At 43.7% G+C, this 26,745-nt stretch overlaps 2 protein-coding genes across 17 annotated transcripts in view; both read left to right on the top strand.

The window, feature by feature from the left end:
- The window catches only part of sulf2a (sulfatase 2a), a 50,523-nt gene extending 45,507 nt beyond the window's left edge, over positions 1 to 5,016 (top strand). For 10 of the 13 annotated variants that reach the window (XM_037101653.1, XM_037101657.1, XM_037101650.1 and 7 more), the window contains 10 exons: positions 277 to 559; positions 695 to 791; positions 903 to 997; positions 1,632 to 1,691; positions 1,781 to 1,947; positions 2,107 to 2,249; positions 2,441 to 2,549; positions 2,641 to 2,674; positions 3,174 to 3,227; positions 3,613 to 5,016. In XM_037101653.1, coding sequence (XP_036957548.1) covers positions 277 to 559; positions 695 to 791; positions 903 to 997; positions 1,632 to 1,691; positions 1,781 to 1,947; positions 2,107 to 2,249; positions 2,441 to 2,549; positions 2,641 to 2,674; positions 3,174 to 3,227; positions 3,613 to 3,643 — 1,073 coding nt within the window. In that variant the 3' untranslated portion in view covers positions 3,644 to 5,016. The remainder of the gene's footprint in view (positions 1 to 276; positions 560 to 694; positions 792 to 902; positions 998 to 1,631; positions 1,692 to 1,780; positions 1,948 to 2,106; positions 2,250 to 2,440; positions 2,550 to 2,640; positions 2,675 to 3,173; positions 3,228 to 3,612) is intronic. The other 3 variants (XM_037101661.1, XM_037101663.1, XM_037101662.1) reach the window with 3 other exon arrangements.
- A 589-nt stretch (positions 5,017 to 5,605) lies between these two features.
- The window catches only part of zgc:92107 (uncharacterized protein LOC492329 homolog), a 36,728-nt gene continuing 15,588 nt past the window's right edge, over positions 5,606 to 26,745 (top strand). For 2 of the 4 annotated variants that reach the window (XM_037101301.1, XM_037101302.1), the window contains exons 1-2: positions 5,606 to 5,814; positions 20,075 to 20,581. In XM_037101301.1, coding sequence (XP_036957196.1) covers positions 5,801 to 5,814; positions 20,075 to 20,581 — 521 coding nt within the window. In that variant the 5' untranslated portion in view covers positions 5,606 to 5,800. Of the gene's footprint in view, positions 5,815 to 10,062; positions 10,202 to 14,841; positions 14,978 to 20,074; positions 20,582 to 26,745 lie in introns of those variants that run through there. The other 2 variants (XM_037101304.1, XM_037101303.1) reach the window with 2 other exon arrangements.

Raw genomic sequence — 26,745 nt, forward strand, 5'->3', positions numbered from 1 at the left:
ATTAATCTCTAGCTAAAATAACCAGCTTTGAAGTAGTCATGGGATGAGGACTGTGTGTCTGTGCTGCCATCAAGTGGTGGACTAGAGGAGACAAATGAGCCTTTAATCAGAGGGCCTTGAAAGACACAGAAGATTGTAAATGATTCATGGGGTATGACACCAACTGCATGGAATGTTGATTCATATAATTTTTTTCTGATAGTGCACTTGTCTGCATCATAATAGATCTAGATTTTCTGGTATCAAAAACACATTCCTATTTTTCATCTTATCCAGGTTCCTCTGTCTCGTCTTATTCAGAGATGAAATCCAGTAAGACTGCCTCCAGGAAGCGCTGGGCCCGCTCCGTATCATTTGAGCTGGATGGAGACCTGTATGCTGTGGACCTGGAGGAGGGCTACCAGCCCCTGGGTTCCAGGAATAGCAGCTGGGCCACAGACAGGAGGAGAGAAGAGGGGAATGACGATGACATGGAAGAGTTTAGTGGCATGGGGGTCACAGCCAAACCCACAACTAGCAATAAACTCACACCACCTGCTGCTCTTAAAGTCACCTACAGGTGCTGCTGTGTACATCTTTTCGCCTAATCGTGTGAAGTTTTTGGTGATGAAGAGAGAAATAAAATGCTAGGGAATCATTTTGACTGCATATGCATGATATTCAGTGGCGCTGTTCTGGTTTTTGTGTCCTGCAGGTGCTCAATTCTTATGAATGACACAGTAAAATGTGATGGAGGTCTCTACAAGTCTCTTCAAGCATGGAAAGACCACAAACTTCACATTGAGCATGAGGTACTGCAGCAATGTCCACCCTGTTAAATCTAGAGCTAAAATCTGTTCCACAGTTTGCTTATGGTTCATATTGAGCTTTGTGTGTCTACTTGTTGTTTCCACTGTATTTAGATTGAAACCCTGCAGACCAAAATCAAGAACCTCCGTGAGGTCAAAGGTCACCTGAAAAAGGTGCGTCCGGAGGAATGTCAGTGTGACACTCCCAGGTAAGAATGTGTCAGAACCACTCGCATAGAGATGTATATGCACTCAAGTGCAATTTCAAAGTACTTGTGCTTTATTTGAGTATTTCTGTTTTTGTGCTACTTTTAACTTTTTACGACAGTATTTTGGAAGCCAATGTTTTACCTTTTACTCCACTACATTTATTTGATAACTTTAGTTAATAGTTACTTTGCAGATTCAGATTATTGATTACAAAATAGAATAATGATTATGTTACATAGATTAAAATACCCAGTGGAAAAGTAGTGAAATTAGCTCTAATTTACCAGTTGCAACATTGATGTGATGAACGCATTAATACATCATTAATTATATTGCTAATACTTTTGTAGTTTTATTTTGGTAAGATTTTTACTGTAGAATACTGTACTGCTACTGTAGAATTAATGCCAATGTGATATAAATTAATATTTTAAATATGAAAGATTCACCCTAAGCTAAGGTAACTAATTTTTAGATTCAGGTAAACATACACCAATGAAAACATAATTGTAGATATTATATTCTACTTCTGAGAAAAAGATCCTCTTAAATCCATCACACCGGACCTTTACGATCTGCTCTGAATACTTCTTCTACAAATGTACATGTGACCGTTATTTCTTGACTTTACAGTTACCTTCTCAAGAATAAAGAGTCTTTCAGACTGAACACAGGACGCATGCACTCACTTAGGTAAAAACTGACATTGTTTACCAGTTAATAAATAATTTATTACTTCCTTTTGCAGTCTGACCGTATTTAATGTGTATCATTCTCATCAGAATGCCATCGAAGCAAAAGAATCAGTGGCTGCAAAAGGAGCAGAAGCGCAGAAAGAAACTACGTAAATTCCTCAAGAGGCTCCAGAACAACGACACATGCAGCATGCCAGGCCTCACCTGCTTCACCCATGACAACCATCACTGGCAGACTGCTCCCTTCTGGACAAGTGCGGAAATAACACAAGTGTTTAAAAAGATTTGAAGAATAGTGTGTTGGAACTGTTAAATGTTTTCCAAATACATTTTTAGAACACTGTTGTAATATCCCTTGTTTTCCACTCTCACCCCTCCCTTCCTCACCCTCTCACGTACCCTCCCTGCCGCAGTGGGTCCATTCTGTGCATGCACCAGTGCCAACAATAACACCTATTGGTGCCTAAGGACCATCAATGACACACACAACTTCCTGTTCTGTGAATTTGCTACCGGTTTCCTGGAGTATTTTGACCTCAACACTGACCCGTACCAGGTATTTTATTTGTTAGAGAAACACTGTACTGTGTGACAGATAGATAAATAACTCACCAGTCATAACTATAAAAGGATGCCACAACATATGATTCACGGTGCCTTCCTGTGAGCACAGGGGGTGCAGATTTTACAGTGTTTTCCATAGTTTCCAAAGGCCTTGCTGACATGTTGTCCTTATTATTCCTGTAGCTGATAAATGCTGTAAGCACCCTCGACCGCAATGCTCTGAATAACATGCATCAACAGCTCATGGACTTACGAGGCTGCAAGGGACATAAGCAGTGCAACCCAGAGAAGGGTGAGTAAGAAGTCTCTGAGGCAAACATGATTGATTGTAGTGTCTCCAGTAATTTCTGACTGAGACTAATGTTACCTCCACTTCCTTTCAGGAGGAAAAGAGCGAAACTACTTCAGTGAATACAGGTATTTTCTTCTTGCTCTTACAGCCCAGCTAATTACTTTTACAAACACTGCAGATGGATTTCATGTTACAGTTTGAACTCTGGGAGGATACTTCCTCCCTAGTGGGTCTTTGGCTATGTTTCTTCTTATTGCGAGTCATCTGGAAAGTGAGGAAAATAAAAACAGTCACGTGCTGAAACTGAACCGCTTCAAACTGTCATAGTTCTCTACTGTAGAGATCAGAGGCTTTAACATGCAGAAGCAGAAGCCAAAGATGGACAAAATACAAGCCTGCTTTTCAGCTTTTGCTGTTCCCTTAATGTAATGAAGCCTAATTGCTTGTCTCTGCTGTGCGTGTGGGGGTGTCTGTGTGTGTGCCTGCCTGTGTGTGTGTGTGTGTGCACATGCCTGTATGTGTGTGTACCTGTATGTGTGTGTGTGTGTGTGTTTTGTGTGTATATACCTGTCTCCATGCACGTGCATTGGCCCTGCACGTGTATACGTGCTGTGCATGCTTCAGGCCAGTTCATCGTCGAAAGAGGCCAAAAGTGAAGAAGCCTTCCTCCAAATCGCTGTGAGTTTGTCATAACCCATCTGTTCCTTTGTAGTCAGCCAAGCTCTCCCCATATCTCCATCCAGATTTTTTTCAGCTTGGTCAGAAGACCCAGCAGCATGCTCCGTTCCCTCCTCTTTACTGTAATTCTGTCCTCCTACTCTTACAGTAACTCTCATTTACCTGCATTGCAGAGCTGCACCTTCTTCTCACTCATTCACTCACACAAGTCAAATTCAGTAAAGCAATGCAGGTGTAACACTCTGTCTCAATATGTTGTGTTTTCAGTCCTGTTATTGTCATTTCTTACTTTTCCTCGCAGTGTTGGTAGGAACAGACCACAACTGGAGCCATGGTTTGCCTCGAGTGGCACATTTAACTCACTGTATTTGTTTCCCCTGCACAGAGGGCAGATTTGGGAAGGATGGGTTGGTTAACCACCTGCATCCCACAACCCATCATTTCAGCCTCCTCTGGTGACGGAGAGAGTAGGGGGAGTGCAGGCAAACCCAAGGACCTTGACCACACTGCGATGGACCATAACCTGAGATACTACTTTACTCTAATGTGGGTTTTAGTTCTTAAGAGAACTCCTCTTCGTAAATCTCACCCAGGCAGAGGAGATGCCGAGACTGAGAGGAAGCTGAAAGACTCTCCAAGTGTTAATTCTACCTTCACACACATTCATTCACATTTATATCTTCTGTTACCATCAGCTACGAGGACCATTAACATCAACAGGATGCTGTGAATCAGATGGGACTGTTTGCTGTCCACAAGCCATTCAGTCTAACAGTACTGCTTGTACATAATATATATCAGCTTTCATCAGCTCTCTTTCATGTCAAATGGACCTGGGTGTTAACATGATGAGTTACATGTCACCTCTGCTGCTACACAACGATGTCATGGCCTCATGATGTCACTGTGGCACAAGCTGATTAGCTAAATCATTCGCTCTTGGAGTTACACAAAGACTTATTTCTTTTCTCTGCACCAACGTGTCTGCACATGGAAGTGTTATGGACTTCTAAAACGGTAACTTCGTCATAATCTTTTGTAATATAGTCGATCTTAATGCTGATGAATGTCCTTAACGAATCATCGTCCTCCTCAAAGCTGTGAGATGTCAGGTGACCAGAGAATGCCTGCCTCGATCCAACCCCATCCAGTGGCAGCCGCACTTTGAACAGGCCTACACTATCTCACGATGATACCATCCAAACCTCCTGAACATTTGACCACTGGCAGAATACTTCATTAGTGAATGCCATTTTACTCCTTTGTATTGTCAGTACCACACTGTAAAAGTATCCAAATAGTTTGTTCAGCTTGCTATAAATGGTGCTACAGGATAACAATACGGACGTAAGATCTTGCTGTACAGTACAGTATGTATTTGAATGTATGTTGTGCAATTAATATAAATGTTTACAATATTTTTTATAATACTGAAGAGGCAGACCTCATTGTATGATATGAGTTGACAAGATGTAATTATAGGGAGAAATGTAGCTTGAGAAATTTCCTTGCCCGCAATTTGTATGTATGTCCTCTCCTTATTTACATCGGAAAAGCACTTAAAGGGTTCACTGTGAACAGTTGCGCCATGTACATTTAATGGATATAGTTTACTCTGTGCCAGAGGAACAACACAACAGTGTAATACTTATTGATGTGAATTTAAAGCTACCTGCCTTTGTTAGCTTCTTTGATTTTTTTTTTTTTTTTTAGCAAATATTTCCATAGACCTGAGTGCTGATAGTAAATGTGAATAAAGTGTTGTTTGACCATAAAAGTGACCTGATTCTTTTTATTCTGAAATCGCACGACTGTTTGTGTTGCTGTCCAGCAGGTGTCTCTGTCTGCTTGTCCACAGGCTGAGACCAGGGCGACAACACATTAGTGGAAACACAGTGAGTTGATAGCATGTAAAGAGATGGTTTTGATCTCCAGCTCTCTGATTGGCTGAGTCAAGTGTGAATACATTGTAAAATGAGCCTATCATAATCGTGATAAGCTATTCAAATCAGTGTTCTGGGTTTAGCATAGCTGGTCTTAGATGGCTAACTATTTGTAAAGTATGTTTTATACTTTAACTTAAAGCATAGCATAGTGCATACACGGTGAAAACAACCTGTCAGTAAGAAGTCTACACTGCTATTTTTATTTACACCAATATCGTGTTATGTATCTTTTAAGTTTAGTTCAGGACGTTAACGTTTCCTCACATCGCGATAAGATTTTCATTTTATCACCTCTGTTCAGCAAACCGAGCCACTAAATGTTTTGCATGTGGTTCGGTCCCCGGATACTCTTTCCAGTCAGCTTGTAAAGGGAGGGGGGGTGTGTTGGTGGTGGAGAGACAGGGGGGAGGGGTGGGGGTGCAGACTGGGTGACCCCCATCCCAACCCATGACTCACGTGCAGAGGCGGAGACTCCATATCGGATTCACCGCCGGAGGACCGTCCCGTCCCCTATTCGCTCCACGGACCGCTCTGTACTCCAGCTAGAGAAAACTCACCCTCTTCACTCTGATACCAGCTGAACATCGTTTTCCTTTTTGTTAACGCCTCGTTTACAATGTGAAGAAAATGGCCGGGACAAGGTGAGTTTCTTCTTGGTGTAACTCCAAAGTGGCACTACAGAAAGTTTGGCAGTAGCGCGTGGGCGCCTCGCTCTCAGCCCGCCGCGGGCAGCTCTGTGAGGGCAGACAGAGAGCAGGACCGAGCCGGTCGGCGGTGGTTTACTGTGAGTGCTTCACAATGTTGGCCGGTAGTTTTAAAAAATAATATGATAACCTGGAGTTTGTGAACATGCAGTACCTGTAATATGAAGAGAGTCACTTCGGTACAGCAGAAATTCAAATGGTGTTTTGTGGTGGTGTTGCCGTTTTATTGACTGAACATAAACTTGGGCTGTTGTAAACATTTTAGTTGTTGGTAACTTGCTCGCAGCAAGTCAAGTAAAGTAAAAACTATGAGAGAAGTCTGACACTTGAATGTTTGCCTCCATTCAGTATGAGTAGTGGAGATAACCCAGCTGTAGCTGTGGTAGGTCACAACTACCTTCTTATATGTCACCACCACCAGCAGCAGCTCCATCTGTTAGTTTTTCCAAAACTGGTCCGCAGATTGTCTGAGCTGCTCTCAGTCTTTGCTGTGGTGAAGAGACTAATAACTAAAACGGAAGGCAAATGTCCCACAGCCCATTTGTTGCTCCCATTTTACTTTTTTTTTTTTTACTTACGCTTTTACTGGTGGAAGGTAACTGGGGTCTCTGAACTTCACTGGTTTGATCTCCACATGGTATTTTTTTTCTGCTTTGACTGCAGATGTGCATTAAAACTTTGTTCAGCTTTCATCGGTTTCTTAAGACAGATGGTTTCCTTTAGCCCTCACAGTCTTATTTAAAGCTAAGGAGATGTATATGATAAGCTACTTTGGTTCCTTTGAGCATTTTCCTTCAACTGTTTTGGCTTGATACATATGCTTTTTTACTGCTGTGGCTCTGTGTAACTCACTCGTGATGGCTTTTAATGGCTAATGCTGAAGTTTTGAGAAGCTTTGATGTCTTGATATATGTGTGTCCGCCTCCTGTTGAATACTATACCATGGACATTATTCGACAACCAAGCCGCCCAGTCAGATGTCATTTTCATAGCCTGAAGCTGTAAGTTTGGCACGTCATGCCAGCCTGACTTCATGGGTGCAGCAGTTTCACCATCCCCCTGCCAGCTGGTGCTCATCCGATGACTGCGTGGTGTTGGTTTCTGCAGACGTGTTAACTTCTCTATCAGTCCGGCATTACAACTTTATCTGTCCAGCTCTACGTAACAGACAGTGAAGGCAGGACGGCGGGACAAGACAGTGGCCTGTTTGGTGTTGCTAGCCATCAAAACTTCTCTTCTGTTCATTTGTGCTTGTTAACGAGAGGAGCAGAAATGACAATAGGATGTTTTCTCACTGTGTGCCCTGCTAGTTTCAACAGACTGTCCATCCCCCTGACAAGATGAATCCAAATGCTGCACTATGACAAGAACAAGGCAGGATGTCCATCCTATGAGGATTTGACAATGGACAAGTTTGTTTGCCTGTTGAGCGGAAGTGATTTTGACGCTTGTGCTCCATTGGGTGTGACACCAGTAACTGGATGACTGTGTATGATCTTCTGTTTTGTTAGACGTAAAGCTTCAAATCATATTTTCCAGCTTTCATCCTCTTCTTCCCTGCTTTCTGGACTGTAATCCTGCTCACATCCCCGTGGATCACTGCTCTTCACCCACCCCCAGACACTTTTCGTCTGACTTTGATTCTCTGTGGCAAGCCACATTGACATTGTAATGAGGTTAAGGTGATTTGCCCAAACACATTTATCTGTACCTGTGCAACAGCTGACATCTCGAACCTCCCCTCTCCAGGGATTAAAGGCTGGTTAGCTTCCCGACGCACACAAGATTGAGGCTGATGCTAAGAGTGCTGATCATCACTCACTAGCATTAAAGGGGATAATAACTTGTGGGATGGTCCAGTGTTCATCTGCTTCAAAAGAGAACAAGTGAGCTGTCACTATGATTGTGTGAAGCGTATACTAGTATTGGAAATGTCTCCATTAATGCCTAAAATGCTGGATTGGGCATCAGCGAATACACATATCTGTGCACAGTTTTAATAGCATGTCATTTATCAGCCCTCAAGATGGAATCCTGCAACTTCCCAGCAGCATCTTGCAGACCTGTATGAATCTAATTTCTCCAGCATGTCAGCAAATTGACACTGGTTGATATTTGTTTTTAAATTACGACCGACTGTAAAGGTCTATGGCATTCCTTCTCTGTGTGCATTTGTTCATGTTTGGATGGGTTTCACCTGCTCCGAGCCACACAACGATGACAGCAGTGATACATACAAGAACAATACTAGGGGTTGACCGATGGCTATTTCAGCGCCCATACTAATACTGCTTGTTTTTTTTTTTTAAGATTTTTTTTTTATTAACTAATACTGATTGTTATTCATTTAGGAGACTGATAACAGATATTTGGAACCAATATACATTCACAGGAGAAAAAAAATCTTATAAAACCCCTTTAGAATAACTAATAATGGAATGTAAATTTACGCACGTATCATACTTACAGTTTTGAGGTACTTCTCTGCTACTTTATGCTTCCAGTAAACTTAAAATACATATATTTGGCAACAAGTTACTTCGCAAATTCAGATTATTCATTGCTGATTGGCCGTTACTTGTGACATCGGATAGTGTTGGGGACACTTAGACCTCAGAGTGGTGATCAGTTACAGAGAAAGAATGCTGCAGCACAGCCAAAGGACTGCAATTTACCAGAGAGATACTGATATTTATTAGTAAGTCAAAATCTTGATATCAGCTGGTAGTCTTTTTTTTTTTTTTTGCAATGATGATTCAAATGTGGTAATCAGACACATGGGACAAAGATGTAGCAGAGGCAGGATATTTTACCTTGTAACAATACACTTAATTGTTTTAAAAGTGTGCTAAATTGGTAAACTTTACTGGGAATTTATTAGTTATGCATTTTTTTTAATTCTTTCTCTGCATTATAATTCATAAAAAAACAGCTCTCATTTTGGCACACATCGGGCAACATACACTGGTTCTGATATCTGAGATGGATCAGTATGGGCCAACTGAAATATCAGTTGGCATTTACAATCTGTATCTGGAAGGAAAAGACAGAGAAGGAAAATCTGAAATTGTCACACTGCACAAAACAAGCTCTACAGATGTAAAGCTCATTAAACACAGTCATCACACACAGAAGAGTAAAACTGAAACAGACAAAACTGAGGCATACTCAAAGTCTACCTAGAAAACAAAGGTTTTTGTCCTTAAAATGCAGCAGCGGCCCAGTCGTCTCCCACCATCCCCACCTAAATCTCTGTTGTCATTAGGAGATGTTAATCTGTCCCTACACCGTTGATCCCCACTGATGGCCTCTTAAATTATAATCCACCCCAATTCTCCCGTCAGGGGCCCCACAGACCCAGCGTTAACATCTTCACCAGGCTTTTCTTGCACTTCTAAACCTGGCGGGCCTGTCTGCACCTTCACTTCCTCCAGAGGACAATCTGGATGCTTCTTTCCTGTGTGGCTCCTCAGCCAGCCGCTGACCCCCGACTCACCCTGTAACTCTGCTCTGGGATTAGACTCTGGCCTCGTTTGTCATGTCAGCAGGGGAGGATTCGGGGCAATGGTGTGGTCCAGCTCAAAATGAAGTTACAAACTGCTCCTTATGGTCACAGACAAGTAATAGGAAATGTGATTTGGGCAGCACGCAGATGGCGGGGACTGAATGCTTGAGTGTGTTTTTCCAAACGCTGTGCAAGACACGTCTTCATTTATAACATGTAGACCTGGAACGATCTGACATGATAAAGTTTGGACAATGAATGTGGAGGGTTATTAAGAACAAATACATCCTAATAGGTTCATCCATTTCTCTTGTTTGGACAAGTGACCCCATTGTTCCCAATCCGACAGCTGGTGTACTGGACAGATAGGCCGGCCTGTGAGTGGTAAACACCCTGGTCCTGTCCTCAGCTTCTCCTGCACATGTTCACTCTCGTCCAGAGTCTTGTCTGACCTGAAAATCTCCATGTGCTCCTCAGCACAGGAAAGGGGTGGATTTTAGGAAGGACAGGGACTTCTGTTTGGTCAGGCCTTACCCCTATAAAAGGGAATTTATTGACCCTGTTGCTGAGTAGTGTCTCACACAGACGGTGGCTGTGCAGCGGAGCGGTAAGGGGGCCGGAAGTTCCCAGCATTTCTCCTGAAAGCTGCAGCATTCGTGGGAGAAGAGAGAGGATGGCTGGACAAGACAATACTCTGTATACAGAAATCACAGAGCGCTGCTTCTCTGTGGTTAGTTTGTAGGCGGATTACAGCGAGTGTATCTGAAGCAACATTCAAGACTGCCAACACAAAAATGTTCTGCTGGAACCGGCGGAGAGGTAGGCACTGTTATCTCAAATCTCATGTAGAATCGGTTTGATGCAGCGGGGGTGAACACTTTAGGCTGCTTTAGGAAATTAATTCACTTTGGCCATGTAAAATCGCTAGTTGGAAAGCAGCATGGGAAAGACGGGCCTTGCTGAAGGTGGCTGGGCGACCTTGTGAGATCCGGTCTAATCCTGTGCCAATGGAGAGGGGAAACTGTCTCTAGTTCTGGATTAGGGCAGCTGTTGAAGGAGGTCACCCCAGACCTCGTATACATGTCCCAAGCTCCTCCCCCGCCGTGGCTATGATTGGTTGGGCCCCCCCTGTGTCGGAGGCAACACAGAGAGTTCTCGTCGAATGAACTCTGCCTGTTGATCTGACAATAGTCTGCATTGTCCTGTACCTTCACAGGCTTCAGAATAGGGTGCATTTCACAGGCTTTGTAATGCATATGGCTGTGCGTCATCACAGGACATTCTTGTCAACTAGGTAACCATTTTTATTCCAAAACCAGAGAGCCCTGAGACCGAGTAACAGATAAGTATCAGTTACTGACTGCAGCCAAAATTAAGACATTTCTGACTTCTTTGTCAGGTCAGTGTATTAATTTGCTTGTCTCCATCTACTTTGTTGTGCTGAAGACGGAGTACAGATTGGAAATGTGCAGAAAAAGCTTCACAATCCAAAGTCCACTTTGCGTTTTTTTTTTACCATGCCAGGGTTTTAAAATAGACCCCATGCCCAGCAATACCACACATGCGCACACAAGTCTAGGATATAGCACACTGACTAAACCAGGCTGTCTGGTTTTTGCGGTTTTAGGCGTGTGCAGTCACTCCAGTGACTCACACTGCCAATCACGCAACTCTCAGCCAATACTAGACAAAATGAAAGCATTCATCGAAGTATATTTATTCATTTTTATAGAGTGCTGATTGCATTTCCTTGTTGTCACCTGCCTACAGGGGAATTTTTGCGAGTGATTTTACAGAAATTGGCAGTGTTGATTTTCTTTGCTCTTACTCCTGCAGCAAGAGACACACTGCATGTGTCAGGGATTCAGCCCTTCTCTTTGATATCTGGCACATCATGGGTCTGTACAGTGTTGTTACTGTTTTTTTTTTTGTTTGTTTGTTTTTAGATTGGTACGGTCATAGAAGAACACAGAACTGTTGCACCCAGTATTAACAGCTTGTTAGTGTCTTATCCGTCGCAGGCCTTTTGGAGATGAATCAGGTGACAGAGTGAGCTCAGGACTCTCCCCCTCTGTTCACCCTCCCAGCCTTGTTCTCGCTGCCAGGCATGTGGATGCCCGGCTGTTTGGTCTTAAAGTGCTTTACCTCTCTTCCCCTCCATGGCAACCTGCTGGCTCGGTGCCTGGGTCAGCTCACATAAGGCCGGCTCTATCGTGCCTGACGAGTCTCGCCTTGAAAGACGACCCCCAAACTTGTTTGCCAATGTCAGCACACGATGAGTGAGGAATGGATACTGACAACTGCTGCTGAGGGCTGGGAGTAAAGAGGAAAGGGGAGGAGGGGTTCAGTAAAGGGAAAAAGGTATAAGGCCATGTTCCAAGTAATAATGTGGATCTATTTGAAAACACTGTTCTTATGTCCACATGTGACATCCATGTTAAAATGCAAATAGGGCTGCAACTAATGTTTTTTCTGATTAATTTACCAGGATTAATTGTTTAGTTTAGGTAAAAAAAAAAACATTTCAGAAATGCTCATCAGACTTTCAAAACCCAAAGTGACATCTTCATATTGCTTCTCTTAGACCAAAAGTCTAAAACCAATGACCAAGAGAAGCAACAAGCGCTCACATTTAAGAAGCTACAACCGGAAAATGTTTGTCTGATGTTCGTCAGAGGCCCATTGGAATGACAGATGTTCAATTCAGTGTTTCATTTTTTTTTTATCATCAGAACTCCTCAGGGTCTGTATAGGAGATGAATAACCTGGCTGCAAGGCAAAGCAGCCCTAGAATATATATAGATATATATATATATATATATATATATATATATATATATATATATATATATATATATATATATATATATATATATATATATATATATATATATATATATATATATATATATATATATATATATATATATATATATATATATATAGATATATATATAGAACAAAAACAGTAACTGGCATTTAACGTTAGCATAGAGTCAACAGAGTGATAAATAAACCTGAAGACATTCTAACAAGGGACAAAAGCGGAAACAAGTTGGGCAGCGTGCAGCCTGGTGGGTCTGGTTAACAGAGCACATCACTATTAAAGTCAGAGAACAAGATAAATATACAGCATCCTAACCCAGAGCATTAACTTTTATGAGGGTTTCTGCGGGGACAAGCTCCTGGTTGCCTCTCTGAAGTCCATTACCCCGTAACAGGCTCAGCAGTCTTTATGCTGGTTTGTTTGTCGTTAAATTACATGCAAGACACACACACACACACTCACAGACGGGGACCAATTGTACCTTCAGTTCTACCGACCTTTAACCCTGGTGACACGACAGGAACGAGAGGTGTTAAACAAAAGGGCCAAAGAATGTGTGTGTGTGACAGGTGCAGGGCCTTTTTCTGTCATCTGAAACATGTGCATTCTCCCCTCTGATTGTTCTGGACACAAGGGCGGAGCGTAGGAGCCTATTCTCACACACTCACACTCACACACACACATCCTGCACAGAGACGGCCCACATACATCTCGTCCCAACTCTGTTTGCAACAGAAACATTTGGTTCAGTTGAGACTTCCAGGAAACAAACATTTATTCACAAAGGCTGAGTTATCTTTTTGATAAGAGTCAGATCAGCCTCTGTCAAACCTGATTCATGTCCGTCACGATCAACAAACACTGCTGGCAGTGGAAACATGCAGGAGGAAACGCAGGAGACAAAGCTGACCTATAATTTCTTGCCATGTCTTGTAGATTTTTTGGGGAGATGTGCGTCATCTACAACTGACTTTTCGACGCAGGAACTTTCCCCTTTCTAAATGAAGTCCAGGGGACTATACCCAAAAAGGTCTTGCTCAGGGGATACTCCTTCCCAAAACTACAGGGACTTTGGTGATCGGGCTTGTAGTACTAAACATTTCTGATTGATTGTGTACCTGCGGCTTTTTAAAAGTTTTTATTCAAGCCAGGTTTTTTTTTTAAAGGTTTTTATTCATTGTCCTTCACCATAAAAGACGGACAAATGGCTGAAGGTACGCAACTTTTCTCGATCCACTAAAGTAGCTACAGGCTCTCCTACACACCGGACGCCTGTGCAGCACTGCTGCGTGGCGTTACCACTCGCTTTTCATTTCAGTGTCCATGTTAACAGGTTAGAACAGCAGCACTGGATGCACGAGTTGCACTTCCCACGAGGCTGCCAAGCAAGTCTGCAGTCTTGCCTATTTTTACCACAACACGCGCACAGTTCTCAGCAAAAATAGGCCCGATAAGGACCTGTAGACAGTCATATCGACATCTTACCAGCGTTTGACTATAGTTCTTGATGTCTGTATCTGTAGAATATGTCACAGACATGAAGACAGCACACACAGCTGGTGAAGGGCAGTTTTATCTTCCTGTGCTTTTTTTCTTTCTCTCCCTCCGTTTCCCTCTCCCACCGTCTCACTCTTTAAACTGAGTTAAGGAAAATCAAGTCATCCTATTTCTTGATAGTTATCAAAGTCCAACTCCATGTACACAGAAAGGGCAGACAGGAGCTGAGCTGTAGCAGTAACGCAGCCCATGTGAACACAAACATGTGAGTGAGCAACAGCAGCTCAGCAACCCAGTCGCCACGCATTAAAAAGCATTCTGTGTGGCCTGTAAAATGATCATCCATATCAATAGACCATATACACGACGGCCATTTTCTTTACTGAAAAGATGATGGGTAGTAAAAATATGGAGCAACATTAGGCCATATTTCACATTGAAATAACATTTGTGATAACTGGATTCAACCACTTACTAGCTAAGATTCCTATCACATCATGTAACACTATCAGATAGGGATGTTTGCTGGAAAGCGGTACAGTGCTAACGTTAGTTGCTGTCTAACAGAAGATAACAGGTGATCTGTTGTTTTAACTGGAGATATGGCCTGATTGATGGAGTTTCACTGTCCACCACCTTTTACATTTCTGATCAGTCAGGTAGTAACAATATGTTATTTGTAATCTATGATACAATTTTTTTCTCTGTGTTTATGAGACTTGCAACCAAGAACACGGCTGTGCAACATTTCAGCCTTGAGAAGTCAAAGGAAAATGACCGCTGTGAATACCATCTAATTATTTAGGAAAGAATGTGAATTAAAAGATGACTCAGATATTAACTTTTTTGTTTATTTTAAATGGCCTTTCCATTTGTTTCAGTACAGTCATGTCCTGTGCCCCCGGCTGACTGGGCTACTCACACTAGAGCTGCTGCCCTCTACACTCCAGCACACAGGATTGTGGCCACGGCACTCGACATGCCAGCCTCACGATTAACGTTCTTCGTTTGTCACAGCTACTGGAAGCACTGCCAAGCACTCAGTAGTCGGTCCGTGTCCCCGGTCTTGTTTTACAATATTTAGATAAGCAGGTTGCCTAGCAGCCATGCTGAATAGACTTTGTACATGGTTTATGCATAACCAAACAGAAGTCAGCTTTTGGCGGATCAGTCCTTGTATTATATTGAATTACAGGCCCCTACTTGCTCCGTGAGAGCAAATTGCCAGCGGTTTCTCAACGTTGTAGATAGTTTTGTACCTGTGCCACCAGGTGAGTTTAAATCCTTCCTCTTCTCCGAGCGGTGACTAGCTTAAAGGCCAGTAACTGAGGAGAAAGGGTGGTTTATGCTTCTTAATAGGAAATAGCAGATCTGTAAATATATACCAGCCAGGGTGGACTTTGGTACTTGTTGCCATGCCTGATGAACAGAGCGCTAAGGTTTCCTCGATGAATGGCAGGCCCTGTGTGAGAACTGTTCCACAAGGGACGGTCACAAGTAACAGCGCAGAATAGTCTGTTGTTGGAAAAGGTTAGAGGTTACCTTACAAGAGTCCTAATTGTTAAACAGGGCTAAGCCGTATCGCTGGCTCTGTCTGTTTTCTCACCTTAAGTTTATAGTGAAATGAAAGCAGTAATACCCCCATTTGGCTCGGCTTCTGAAAGCGTCCTATCTGTTCATCAGAAATGCCACAATGGCACTGAAGCATAAAGTTGCATTTCAGCCATTAATAGATTATCTGATGAAACACTGCAGCCATAGTTTGTTCAAAACTTTATGTTACGCAGAGAAAACAATCTTTTTTTCTCTCTCTCTCTCTCTGTGTCGTTTATCTTTTGGACGACATCAGCAACCACACTGGTATTTGAGTTTGTTTGTAATCCAAAGCTGGACAATGACACAAGGCTGCTTGCTGCCCTATTTCTACTGAGCGTATTGTCCAGTCCTCTATGTTTACCGTTGCTGGGAAAAGTGCCATTTACACTTTGGCATTGGCTTCGAACAATAGGGCAGATTCCATGAGCTATATTCTGTTGTTTCCCTCGCTCTGGGAAACCGCTCTCAGTTCTAGCTATTTTTGGAGCTGACTGTAAATTGTGGATGATAGATGAAGTATTTCTCCTTCAGAAGGAGACCTCTGGCACACTGGGAGCAACAAGGTGGTTACGAAGGTGTGCTTGTGTGCACGTCTTTGGTCTCAGTGGCTGCCTCTGTTTACTAAGATTTCTCTTTTACAACTTGACAAGCTTTATTTTTAGTGGCTGTGGAATAACCATAGGGTATTGTAGCCTCTCCTTGACCCAAATGGGAGACAAAGATTCTGTGTGCCATGGGAGAGCAGAGTGTGTTACTTCATACAGGGGTAAAATCTTTCTTTCACAGCTGTGGACAGTTCTTTAAAACAGAATTGACTGACATTACCAGACGAATGATACAACTACAAGAGCTGGGTGAAGCAGTGTAAGTTAGATGGAGATGCTTTCGATTCTGTTTGAGAAAGGCTTGTGTCAACTACATGTTACTATTTCTGGGCACATTTCTTGTGGAGTCGGTAAAAACCAAAAACTTGTTAACTCTCTGTGTTCACATATTTACTGAAGGCAGTCAAGAGCTGGCTTAGGACCACTCAAACACATAACACGGGTCCCTGGCACACAAGTCTGCTTCAATTAGATTCCCCAGAGGTAAATCAGGTGCTATGTCCTTCAGTCACAGGACTCTGTGTGTGTGTGTGTGTGTGTGTGTGTGTGTGTGTGTGTGTGTGTGTGTGTGTGTGTGTGTGTGTGTGTGTGTGTGTGTGTGTGTGTGTGTGTGTGTGTGTGTCTAAGTTAATTTTAGTTCAATATAAAACATTTCTGTTGGAGTTAAACTCCGCTGAGCTGGTGCAGACTGCATTCCAAACCATTTATGAACATGTGCAGCATGAGGCAGGCTCCGCCGGTTGTTTGGAGTCCTGCGCTATGCTTTAATGTTTGCCTCTCATGTCAGGAAAAGTTGAAGTTCATTTCATTGGTATTAAAGGTAGTAACTTACAATCTGATATCTATCACATGTGCTCACTTAACTTTTAGGATGCCCACTTCACACAGTGGAAACACTTTTGAGAATATAGAGTATGTCATCACGGTGAAGATAAGGTTTCATTTGAAAGTGTGTTGAATTCAGTCCCGGTAAAGGACAAGTCCCTTTGTATTAAACAAACCCATGTAATGGTCATCACTCACATTGTTTGAATACTCCCAAATGTGATGTTCCAGGAATTTCAGAACCTGAACACTGGTCCGTCTTCCTGCTTATCTGCTCGTGTCAACAGATCCCAGCAGGCTCGCTCCCAGCTCTCACTGCTGTTTATTTACGCAGAGGGAACGCTCCATATGCAGCCACTACACCCCGTGCTGCTAAACCCGTCAGCCACGGCCTCCGCAGTTGACCCTCAAACCCTGGTTTCCTGTTGGGGTGTTCAGGATACCATCCAGCATTTTAGATTCTGTGCCGGTTTCCCCGGAGTCATCACTGCTGTGGAATTTTGGGATTTCAGAAAACACACAGAGAGGGACACACAGCCTCAGCTCTCCCTCACTCCATGTTCACAAGGGATTGGTTTATTTTGATTCAGATACAAGCAAAGCATTTACAGAGAGTGATGACAAACACAAGGCTAAATAACAAGGAATGCAGCATGGAGAGATCAGTTTCTCAGACTGGGGGAGGCCCCTTTTTGAGGCCAGGAGCACTAAAAGGATGAAGGATCTGATATGTGTGGGGTAGTATTGACTGTTTGGCCTCTGCTTTGAATGCCCCATTATTCGCTAGGCTGCCTGCCCATGAAGTGTTGCGCATCTAATCAGTCTGAAAGTTATCTTCTAAAAGTTGGGCCTCACTGTGGGACCTGCCTCTGTTGTAGGGAGGCAGACTGTAATAAACACTGCTCTGCTACACTGAATCCCAGTATGACACAAACAAACACATTCATGGAAGTGTTTTTTGCACTTCATTTAGCGGTGTATTCACTCAAAATCACAATGTAGATTGCAATCTTTCTTGTCAATTTTTAATTCCAGTTTCCAATTAGCAGAAACCCAACAGAAACCTAACCTAATTTTCACAGCGGTTGCACTGGTGCGCCCAGTTTTTTTTTTAATTTGGGTGCTAGATATGCCTAAGTTGTTAAAGGTCCTATGTAAGAAAAGTAGATTTTTGAGTCTCTCTCCTAACTTGTCAAATAATGATGCTTTGGTTTTCCCAACTAGTCAAAAACTGGCCCCTTTAGGAAGGCTGCCGACCCACCTTTGACACATAATGCAAATAATTGTAAACAGCAGTAAAGGTACAAATGCATGTTTTTCCTCCTGTCACTCACAGCACACGCAACAAGAAACTAAAAACAGACTAATTCAGAAACTTCATTTCAGACGCACAGTGCAACCATTGAAAACGTTTGGTCACACTTGACAGATTTTTGGGTGCATGTGCAATCAAAATAGTAGCACCCAGGAGCCCTGATTGAGTACAGCAGTATCTACGGTTTGTGTGGAAAGAAGGTTGTTGCTGCCTTCAGCATTGATAACAATCAAACTGCCTCACCTTAAATTTCCTCTTTCATCCTCTTGTCATCCCCGGTTGGTTAAAAATATAGTATGAAATCCCTCTACATGACAAGTCTACTAAGGTCAGGGCTGCTTGCCTGGTGTGAGGGATTGGACAGATGGCTTCCCAGCACAGAGCACTGGGACACATGGGTGGACCGTATGTGTGAGGCTCCTATATTCTTTCCATGCCCTTTCTATGTTAACTGGCTGTTAAATTGTTGCCCCTGGATTACCTGAGGCTGTTGCTGCTGGCAGCACATAAAAGAGATATAGGTTGATACTCGATGAACAGGTACGTCAACATTACTGAAGGCTTTGCAGTTAAAACAGAGAGCAGCTGTTGTTCCCAGTGAGTCGTCCTCAACACGGTGACATTGTAACCCTGGCAGACCCAACTGGCACCACGCTCTGCTGTGTCTATTTCTGAGGCTGGGGGTGCACGCTGGGTGGGTTTTGGCAGGCAGATGAAGAACGAATGTCGGTACTTGGTGGACATTGTGGGCACTCTTCTTATCCATGCTTAGCTTCGCGTTCTTTCTGATCATAACAGGTAGTTTGGACGGCGGGTTCATACCATAAACAACTGTGACCGGGAGAAGAAAGACTTTTCTGTCCTGAGAAAGCTGGGAAAAGGGCCAAACCTTTGGGGGATTGTCGTGACACTAATTCCTCCCCACTGGCGCTGTTCTCTCTAAGAGTCTAGGTTCGAGTTGGGTGAGATACTGAAGAAGAGAAATGACCTATCCATGCCAGGATCCTCAAGTGGTCATTACAAGAGACTATAAAGGAGCGTTGAGTCCTTCTTCTGGCGCTGATCTCGACATTTACTGTGTCTGAGACTTGGTAAAGGACTCTTGTCGGCTGTATGCAGTGTTCCTGTTCCCACGTGGATTTGCTGGCACAGTTAGGGAACTAGATCAAAGGAGGAGACATAATGGAGCTCTCTAAAGGGTGCCATGACCTGATATACATCGCCAGCGAACTTAAGTCTGTGCTTATTTGTAAAATATATTTATTGACCCTGCTTTTATTTAGAACGCTATAGCCTATAACACCTGTAAAACGTTTTGATAGCATTCAGTTACAGTATGCAACACACTCTGCTCAACACAGATCACAGATAGTGTCCTTTAATTTCCTTAAAATTCAGATCATAGCCTAATTGTGTGTAATTGGTTGTCCCTCTTATCTGTACCCGTTGTATGTGTACTTTCCTGCAAACTGGGTTGTCCTTCTCTCTATTTCTATCTCTGCTTCTCTCTTTTTTTTTTGCGCCTCCCCTCTGCACTGTCTCCTTTCTGTTGTCTGTGTGTATTGTGCTGAGCTGGCTGTTGTCACTCTGTGATTGTAGTTAAGCTCGGTGGTTTTGTGCCTTCGTAGCACTCGGAGCGTATGCCTCTCTTTGGGCCCTGCTGACTCCATGCCTGGTGTCTCACTGAGTGTGTGCACCTGTCTCCCCTGATTCAGGAAACACACTCATTCGCTACGACTCCCGCTGCTTCGTCACCTACCAAAGAGATGACATCATAGCAAACACACACACACATGCAGATGGTTACATGTAGGGGACACAAACGTTAACACTCTCTCCATATGGGCAAGTGGGCATATTTGGGCCTCTCAGTCTGTCAAACAGTGTGAGTTGTTTACTGCTTGTCACGTTGATTAGTACTCAGGCATGACCGTGGCCTTCATCATCGTATCCTGTTGCTGAGTAATCTGTTGCCATTTTCAGATGCAAATAACACTTCACTCTTTATCTGATTTCTTCTCATTCAGCTCTGATTGGGTGGAGATCCTGGAGCCACGCTCCCGTGAGCACATGTATGTGAACTTGACCACTGGCGAGTGCGGCTGGGATCCTCCCCCAGGAGTTCCCGTCCGCCAGGCAGACGGCAACCAGTGGTGGGAGCTGTTTGACCACCAAAGTGGCCGCTTCTACTACTACAACTCGACTGGGCGCCGCACCGTCTGGCATCGACCCCAGGGAGCCGATATAGTCCCCCTCTCCCAGCTCCAGGCCATGAGGAGATGCACTGAGGCCAAGCGGGCTGCAGGGGGCGCGGACAGGCCCCACCACGGGACCACGGGGAGTATCAGCAGCGCAGGGAGCCAAGGGCGCTGCACCCCTCTGCCCGAGCCGGACGGAGATATCCCTGTCCCCAGAGGACTGGAGAGCAACGAAGAGGCTGCCAACCCCGAGCTGGAGCCAGCACTGGACAGCAGATTGCAGGGAGACGGAAGCAGCAGCGAACACAGCACAGATGGCAGTAAAGACCCACAGAGGTAAGCCTGACCAAACCTTCAGTAGCCCCTACTGTAAGTCTGGAGAGGGATTTGTGCTTAATCATTAGTGGATCATATTACCAGGAGAGAAGTGGGGAAATGTGATAGTCATCGCAGCATGTGGCGTAGTGAGTCGTAATGACTTTCAAATGCTTCCTCTATGAGAACTCACAGGATTATTTTGACTTTTGACCGCTCCGACTGAACTCAGACTGCTTTTTTATTTTCATTCTCACTTATCTGAACATTCCATATGTCCCATGTTTCCATACTGCTGCCTGTGAACCGTGCCCAGCCATTTCAGCAAATCGCTACCAAATGGGGAGCACGGTCAGTTACATTACAGAGCACGACACCGCCGGGCCCCCCCTTCATGCTAGGGTTAGTGGTGCAGAACGGGCCCTAACAGTAAGTCATTCAGAGACCCCATCATGTGCTGTGCGTTGTGGCCTCATCCAAACCACCATCTCTTTCCTCCAAGTCAGATTCCAGACATGCCTCTTCTGTTTCCCCTGGCACAGTGCCACTGAGGCCATCTTAGTGTCCTTCTGTGTGCTCACCACCACCACCACCACCGAGCTCCACTCTGCTCCAATGCTCATTTCATTTTCCTAAAACAGATCTAGGCCCCAGGCCATCAAAGACTGCAACGCCTCTTATGGTTGAGAGCTTAAATGTGCATGCATGAGAGGCATGTGAGAGAGTGTTGTCTGTGGTTAATAACAAGCAGAACCACTACATTCCAGCTGCTTATAAACAAGACAAACTCTGCTGGGTTTCAAAGGCTCTGCTGTGGCGACTCTGCCTCTCAGGTTCCTCCTGACTCTTCCTGTACCTCACCTTGGCCATTAGGAGGTTACCCCTCTGACCCTCCGATCCTTTGGGATTACGTAAAGGTGGACGGGGAACTAATTGGTCATCCATGGCTGTTGAATGACACTACTGGAGGCCTTGTTGACTCTGGTGTGTGTGGGGAGTGTTAAAACTCCCCACAGGATCCCACTTTGCCCCAGTGTGATTCAACCTTTCCCAGAACCTTTTCTGCCTCTGCTTAAAACAATGGCCAGCTGTGTTCCTCTGAGGAAGGCTGAGGCGTCTTTAGCCCGCAGAGGCTTGATATCCTACTTAGCCATATGGCCCTTCACATGCTCACCAGCCTCTATCTCTTAGCAGGTAATTAGAAACCACCACAAAATGCACAGAGAGGGTGGAATGTGACAGCTCAAAATGGATGAAAACAAACTCGGAGACATGCTTATCATCAGTCAGTGGTCTGTCTTATTAACAATGACAAGGATCAATGGGTAAGGGGTTGGACGAGTCACAGTGGTTTGAGGTTAGCTAATTGTTCAGTCCCACCCAAAATGTTAGTGGCTTTCATGGGAACATAATCCTCTTCCCTTTCTTTTAAAAAAATAAAAAATAAAAAAATGATACTACTTCTGGTCATAGCTGTTTTATTTCTAGAGTATTTGTGTACTTCTTTGTTTAAAGTTCCTCAATGTTTGGTCTGAAACTCTACGCTATTTTAGACATGTCCTCACATGTTCTCTTCTCCTTTCTTTTTTTTTTTTTTCTCTGTGAAATTTCAGCGATTAAATGTTGTTAACTTCTGACCTTTGAAAAACAATGCTGTTATTGTGGAGATGGGACAATCCCAGTTCTTCCAACACCAGTTTCCTTTCGTTATGACCTATTAATAACTCTGGTCATGAGATAGAAGAGTTTCCAAAGCTTCCACACACCCTGCGTGTTAATCTAAGCATTGGTTGCTTGATGTGGCTTCCTTTCTCTCTTTCTGAAGCTCATATCTTATATTTCTCTATGCTTATAGGAAGTGTAGGCACGTGAGCGCATTTATGTGTCAACTTGTGTGCCAAGTCTGTTACTCATTGGCCAAGTCTTATCACATGTCCTGGGAAATTCTCGGTACTTTGAGCCTGTGGATCTCGTCAGGGAAGTACCGTGCTCTCTAAGGATAAACATGTCAGTCACATGAGGTTATGGGTGCAGGAAACTGAAGCAAACTGATCTCTTTTCATGATGTGGGACCTAAAGGTGTTGCAGATCAGCTAACTTATAACACCTGTATTGAATTTCACCCACCTTTCAATCCATGTCTGTGTGCTGTTCTCATCAACTAAATAACATCTGTATGGGATTTCACCATAGATAGTTTGTGATGTGGGCATATGTATGCTTGTCTTCACTGTGTGTGGGCTTCTCTCCTCTGAGCTTTTAGGGTTACAGGAGACCTGCTGAGGTTCAGTGGATGTTAAAAGTCTGCTGAGGACGCATGACAGCATGGTGTAAGGCAACCCAGGAGTGACCCAAGGTGGTTCACATCAGGGTCACAGCACTCTTTTTGTCTTACGGGCCGGCCTGAGGCGTATAATGGACCACTAAAAGGAACAAAGGTTGTCACTTAAACCTAGTTGCCCCCCACAATCAACTCAGAGCTTTCTCTGAGCAGGAAGTCTAGATATGTTGAATGGAGAACACCAAATGGCTTGTATGTGCCCTCTCATTTAGCCCTGTAATGATATAGCGGTGCGCCAGCATTCAGTCTAAGGCAGTCACGCTGACACTTAAAACCTGCCTTTACTGATTGTTCCTTGGCTTTGGATTCCTTTAAAAAGATTCGGCTTCCACAGAGTTGAGTACATCAGTACCTTGGTGAGCTCACCTCTGTCAGGCTTGTATCTTGTATCAAAGGTTGAATCAGTGTGTACACATTAAAGAGGAGGCATAATAGCTTGGCTGATGTATTTTTGATAAATTAAAGCGCTAATGTGTAGAGCTCTCCACAAAGGTGACAAATGTCTGATGACACAACCAAGTGAAAAACTGAAGTGGAAACATTTTCTATTTCAGTTTCTATTTTGGGGGATTTTCTTAAGCATTCTTTAGAATTAAGGCATGTGCATGAAAGCAAAAGCATAAAACAAGCAGAACCAAAACAAGCTTCCCCTCATGTACATGTGACTGTCTGGCTCATGAGTCATATAGGAGAAGTCACCTAGTGGGTTTATTTAGGAAACGAGTGGGTGTCTGATGGGTGAGATAAAGTTTTTTAATTTTGATGAGTCACACATTGTTTGCATGTAAACTGCGAGAGCACAGCCCTGCCGTGCTTTTCATCTCCCGCCACTCTTGAGGACGGAGCCACAGCATTTTTTTTTTACACACACACACATTGGAGTGACTTGTTTTTATCTCGACACTCCCAGTGTGGTAAGCTCATTTTTTAGCTCCTTCCAGATGGTGTTTTAAGCGTGCCTATAATAATAAAGTCGGCTCTTTTTCCTCTGCGAAAAGTTACACTTTGAACTTAACAATCCTGTTATGTGCTTTGGTTTGGTGAGCAGTGACAGTATCCTTACTTCGTTTTTTTTTTTCTGCACTGTTTCTCCCCATGTTCCACATTTCATTCTGTATTTCTCATAAATGTAACATTTATGGCATTCTCAAGATGTAGATTACAGAGCCAAAGTTTTATGTGTCTCACTGAAGCAGCGAATCCAAAACCTCTTTTGTGTTATTTTAGATATCATTGAAAGGCTGCTTATACGGTTATACTTCTCACTCTGGGGATGTGGTGCAGTGGAATATCTCCAGTGGCACCACATGTGAACTGGCCTCAGGCATGCTGCTCTGACTGACTCAGCTGACGTGCAGCCTGCAGAGATGGTATTCTTCATGGTACATTTCTAATTTAATGTGCACTAGGAAGAGGAGGCAGATGACTGATACTTGAAACTGATATACATTTGCAATACAAATGAAAATCTTCTTGTCAAAATGAAGATTAATATTATAATAAATTTGGTCTACAAAAGTGATGGAATGGAACTGAGTTCAGTTTACTGATGTACTGTACCTAAGTACAATTTTGAGGTGGCTGTAGTGTTCTTCAGTATTTAAATTCTCTGCTACTGCTACTTTTTACTCCACTACATTGTTTGCATAACTTTTATGGAGTTAATTTACGGATTCAGATTATTCAGTTTTGATAGGCTGTTACTCATGATGTATAATCAATCAGATCATGTTGTGGCACTGAGTGAGACCAAAGAGTAGTGACTACAGATAAAGGGGCAGCTGCATCAGAGCCAGGATAGTGTTTTTTTAAATTGATGAATTTGATTTGCAGTATTACAAAAGGAAACATTGATTTCAATAATCGGAAAATGCTGTTGTTACTTTTGTGATCTTGATCATATCTTTGAGACTTCGTATTGACAAGAGAATGGGTTGATTTGCGTGTGTAGAGAGGATCCAGTTTTTAAAGTGTTTCGCACACTGTGCCATTATGGATCGTCTCTCATGAAGAGAGTCACAGATAAACTTTCAAATTCCAGAGGCGGGTCTCTCTGGAATCCAGTTGGGTTTGGCCCCATCCTGTCTCTTCAAAACTATCCTAGTGGCTGTCCTTCAGCCCAGCCCAGCCCTCTTCACAGAGTTGGGCTGAGTGAGCCACAGACATGCACAACTGGTAGACATCTTGGCTCGGAGGAGGGAGGTGCGTCAGTTCAGCTGTTGCAAGACAGCTGGCCCTCTGAAGGTGCCTGACAGGAACTAGGGGGCTGCGTAGAAGCTTTGCCTCGAGCCCGAAAATGTTATTTCATGCTTGTGCATGATGTTTTCATGACAGATGGTTCAGAAGGGAGAAGAAAAATCTGCTTTGAACGTCAGAGTACATGACATTGTCCTCAGCGAATCCTCTCTGTCTTTTCAGTTTCCTTCCCGTTTCCAGATCGCAGTTGTCTCATTGGTCTCCACTCTGAGGTGTTTGTGTAGCAGAAGCTTGGCCTGTGTGACCTCATTTCCTCTTCCTGTCCAGCCAATGTTAATAATAACCCCTGTTTTTCAGACCCCACTATTCCCAGGAGGTATATTTAAGAACTTCCAAATCCATATCCCTATCCGCCGTAGTGACTCAGCTGATGGATTTTCCAACAAAACTTATTCCAGGCAGGAAAGAAAGGAGAGACAGAACATGTGCTGACAGCAGAATCCCCGTAGTATATTTAGCTGGTTATTGAGACGACCTGACCACAGCTATGTTCACAACAGTGACAGAGGTATCTGGGACTGAACTTGTGTGTGTGTGTGTGTGAGTGTGTGTGTGTGTGTGGGACACAAGAGCTGCTGAGACTAATTGAAATTATCTGACCGTTAAGTTGATTTGCTGCCCCAGAGGCCAATCAGATTACCCTGTTGGCTTCCAAAGGGCCTCTAACTTCATTTTATCTTACATTTTTCTGTCTTCCTTAAGGTCTCACACGCTAGCTCCAGGCTCTGAATGAAAGGGTTTGTATGTGCAAATGTGGGCACAGCAAAGGTGTGTGCACATGTGCTGTGTGTGTGTGTGTGCGTGTGTGTGTGTGTGTGTGTGTATCATGCGTGTTTGAGAAGTAGCTGAAATGGGGATTATCTCTTTGCAAACAGCAAGAGATTTAGAAAAATTGTTTGCACTCCCAGTGATAATTATCATGTCTCTTTTAGCTTCTGTGATAAATTGCTGTGCATAATCCCCACCTTCAGCTAACATTCAGCAAACACCTGGTAGGCTGCTAGCAGGCAACACACCCTTTCTAAACAACTTTCATTATGATTAGAAGAAAGTCCAGGCCTGTTCAGAGTTACGTAAGAGCCTGTCCGTTTGCCTGACTGACTGTGGAGGTCGAAGATGGCTCTTTCAGGTCCATCCCACCCCCCCCAAGCCACTCCTTGCCCTCCGTTGCCGTCGTTCAGGGAGGCGTCTCCGTGGCGATGACACAGCCATGCATTGTGTGAGGCTCCCCACACTGCCACAGGGGCCCCTGAATGAGCCCTAAGGAATGCCAGCCTTCCCGCTCATTCCCGTGCTGCACTCCCCCTTCTCATTTACACATGCTCACACCCTCCTCTTGTCTCTCCAGCTCTGTTCTCCTCCTCCAGTTGTCTCCCCACTCCGGGCCTGTTTTTATTTTCTCACCATTGTACTGTCATTGTCTCTCTTTGGGTTCAGGGTTTGTAATCATACTTTATTTGTTTGACCTGGGGTTTACTGATATACGAGTGTTGTTCTAGCTGTGTAATGGGATTAGATATCGAAGACACTGTAAAGCCTTACTGTTGGAATTGGCTAACGTCCACTGTGTGATCGCGGTGATCATCGC

The sequence above is a fragment of the Acanthopagrus latus genome, chromosome 6 (assembly GCF_904848185.1).
Source record: "Acanthopagrus latus isolate v.2019 chromosome 6, fAcaLat1.1, whole genome shotgun sequence".
NCBI lineage: Eukaryota > Metazoa > Chordata > Actinopteri > Spariformes > Sparidae > Acanthopagrus > Acanthopagrus latus.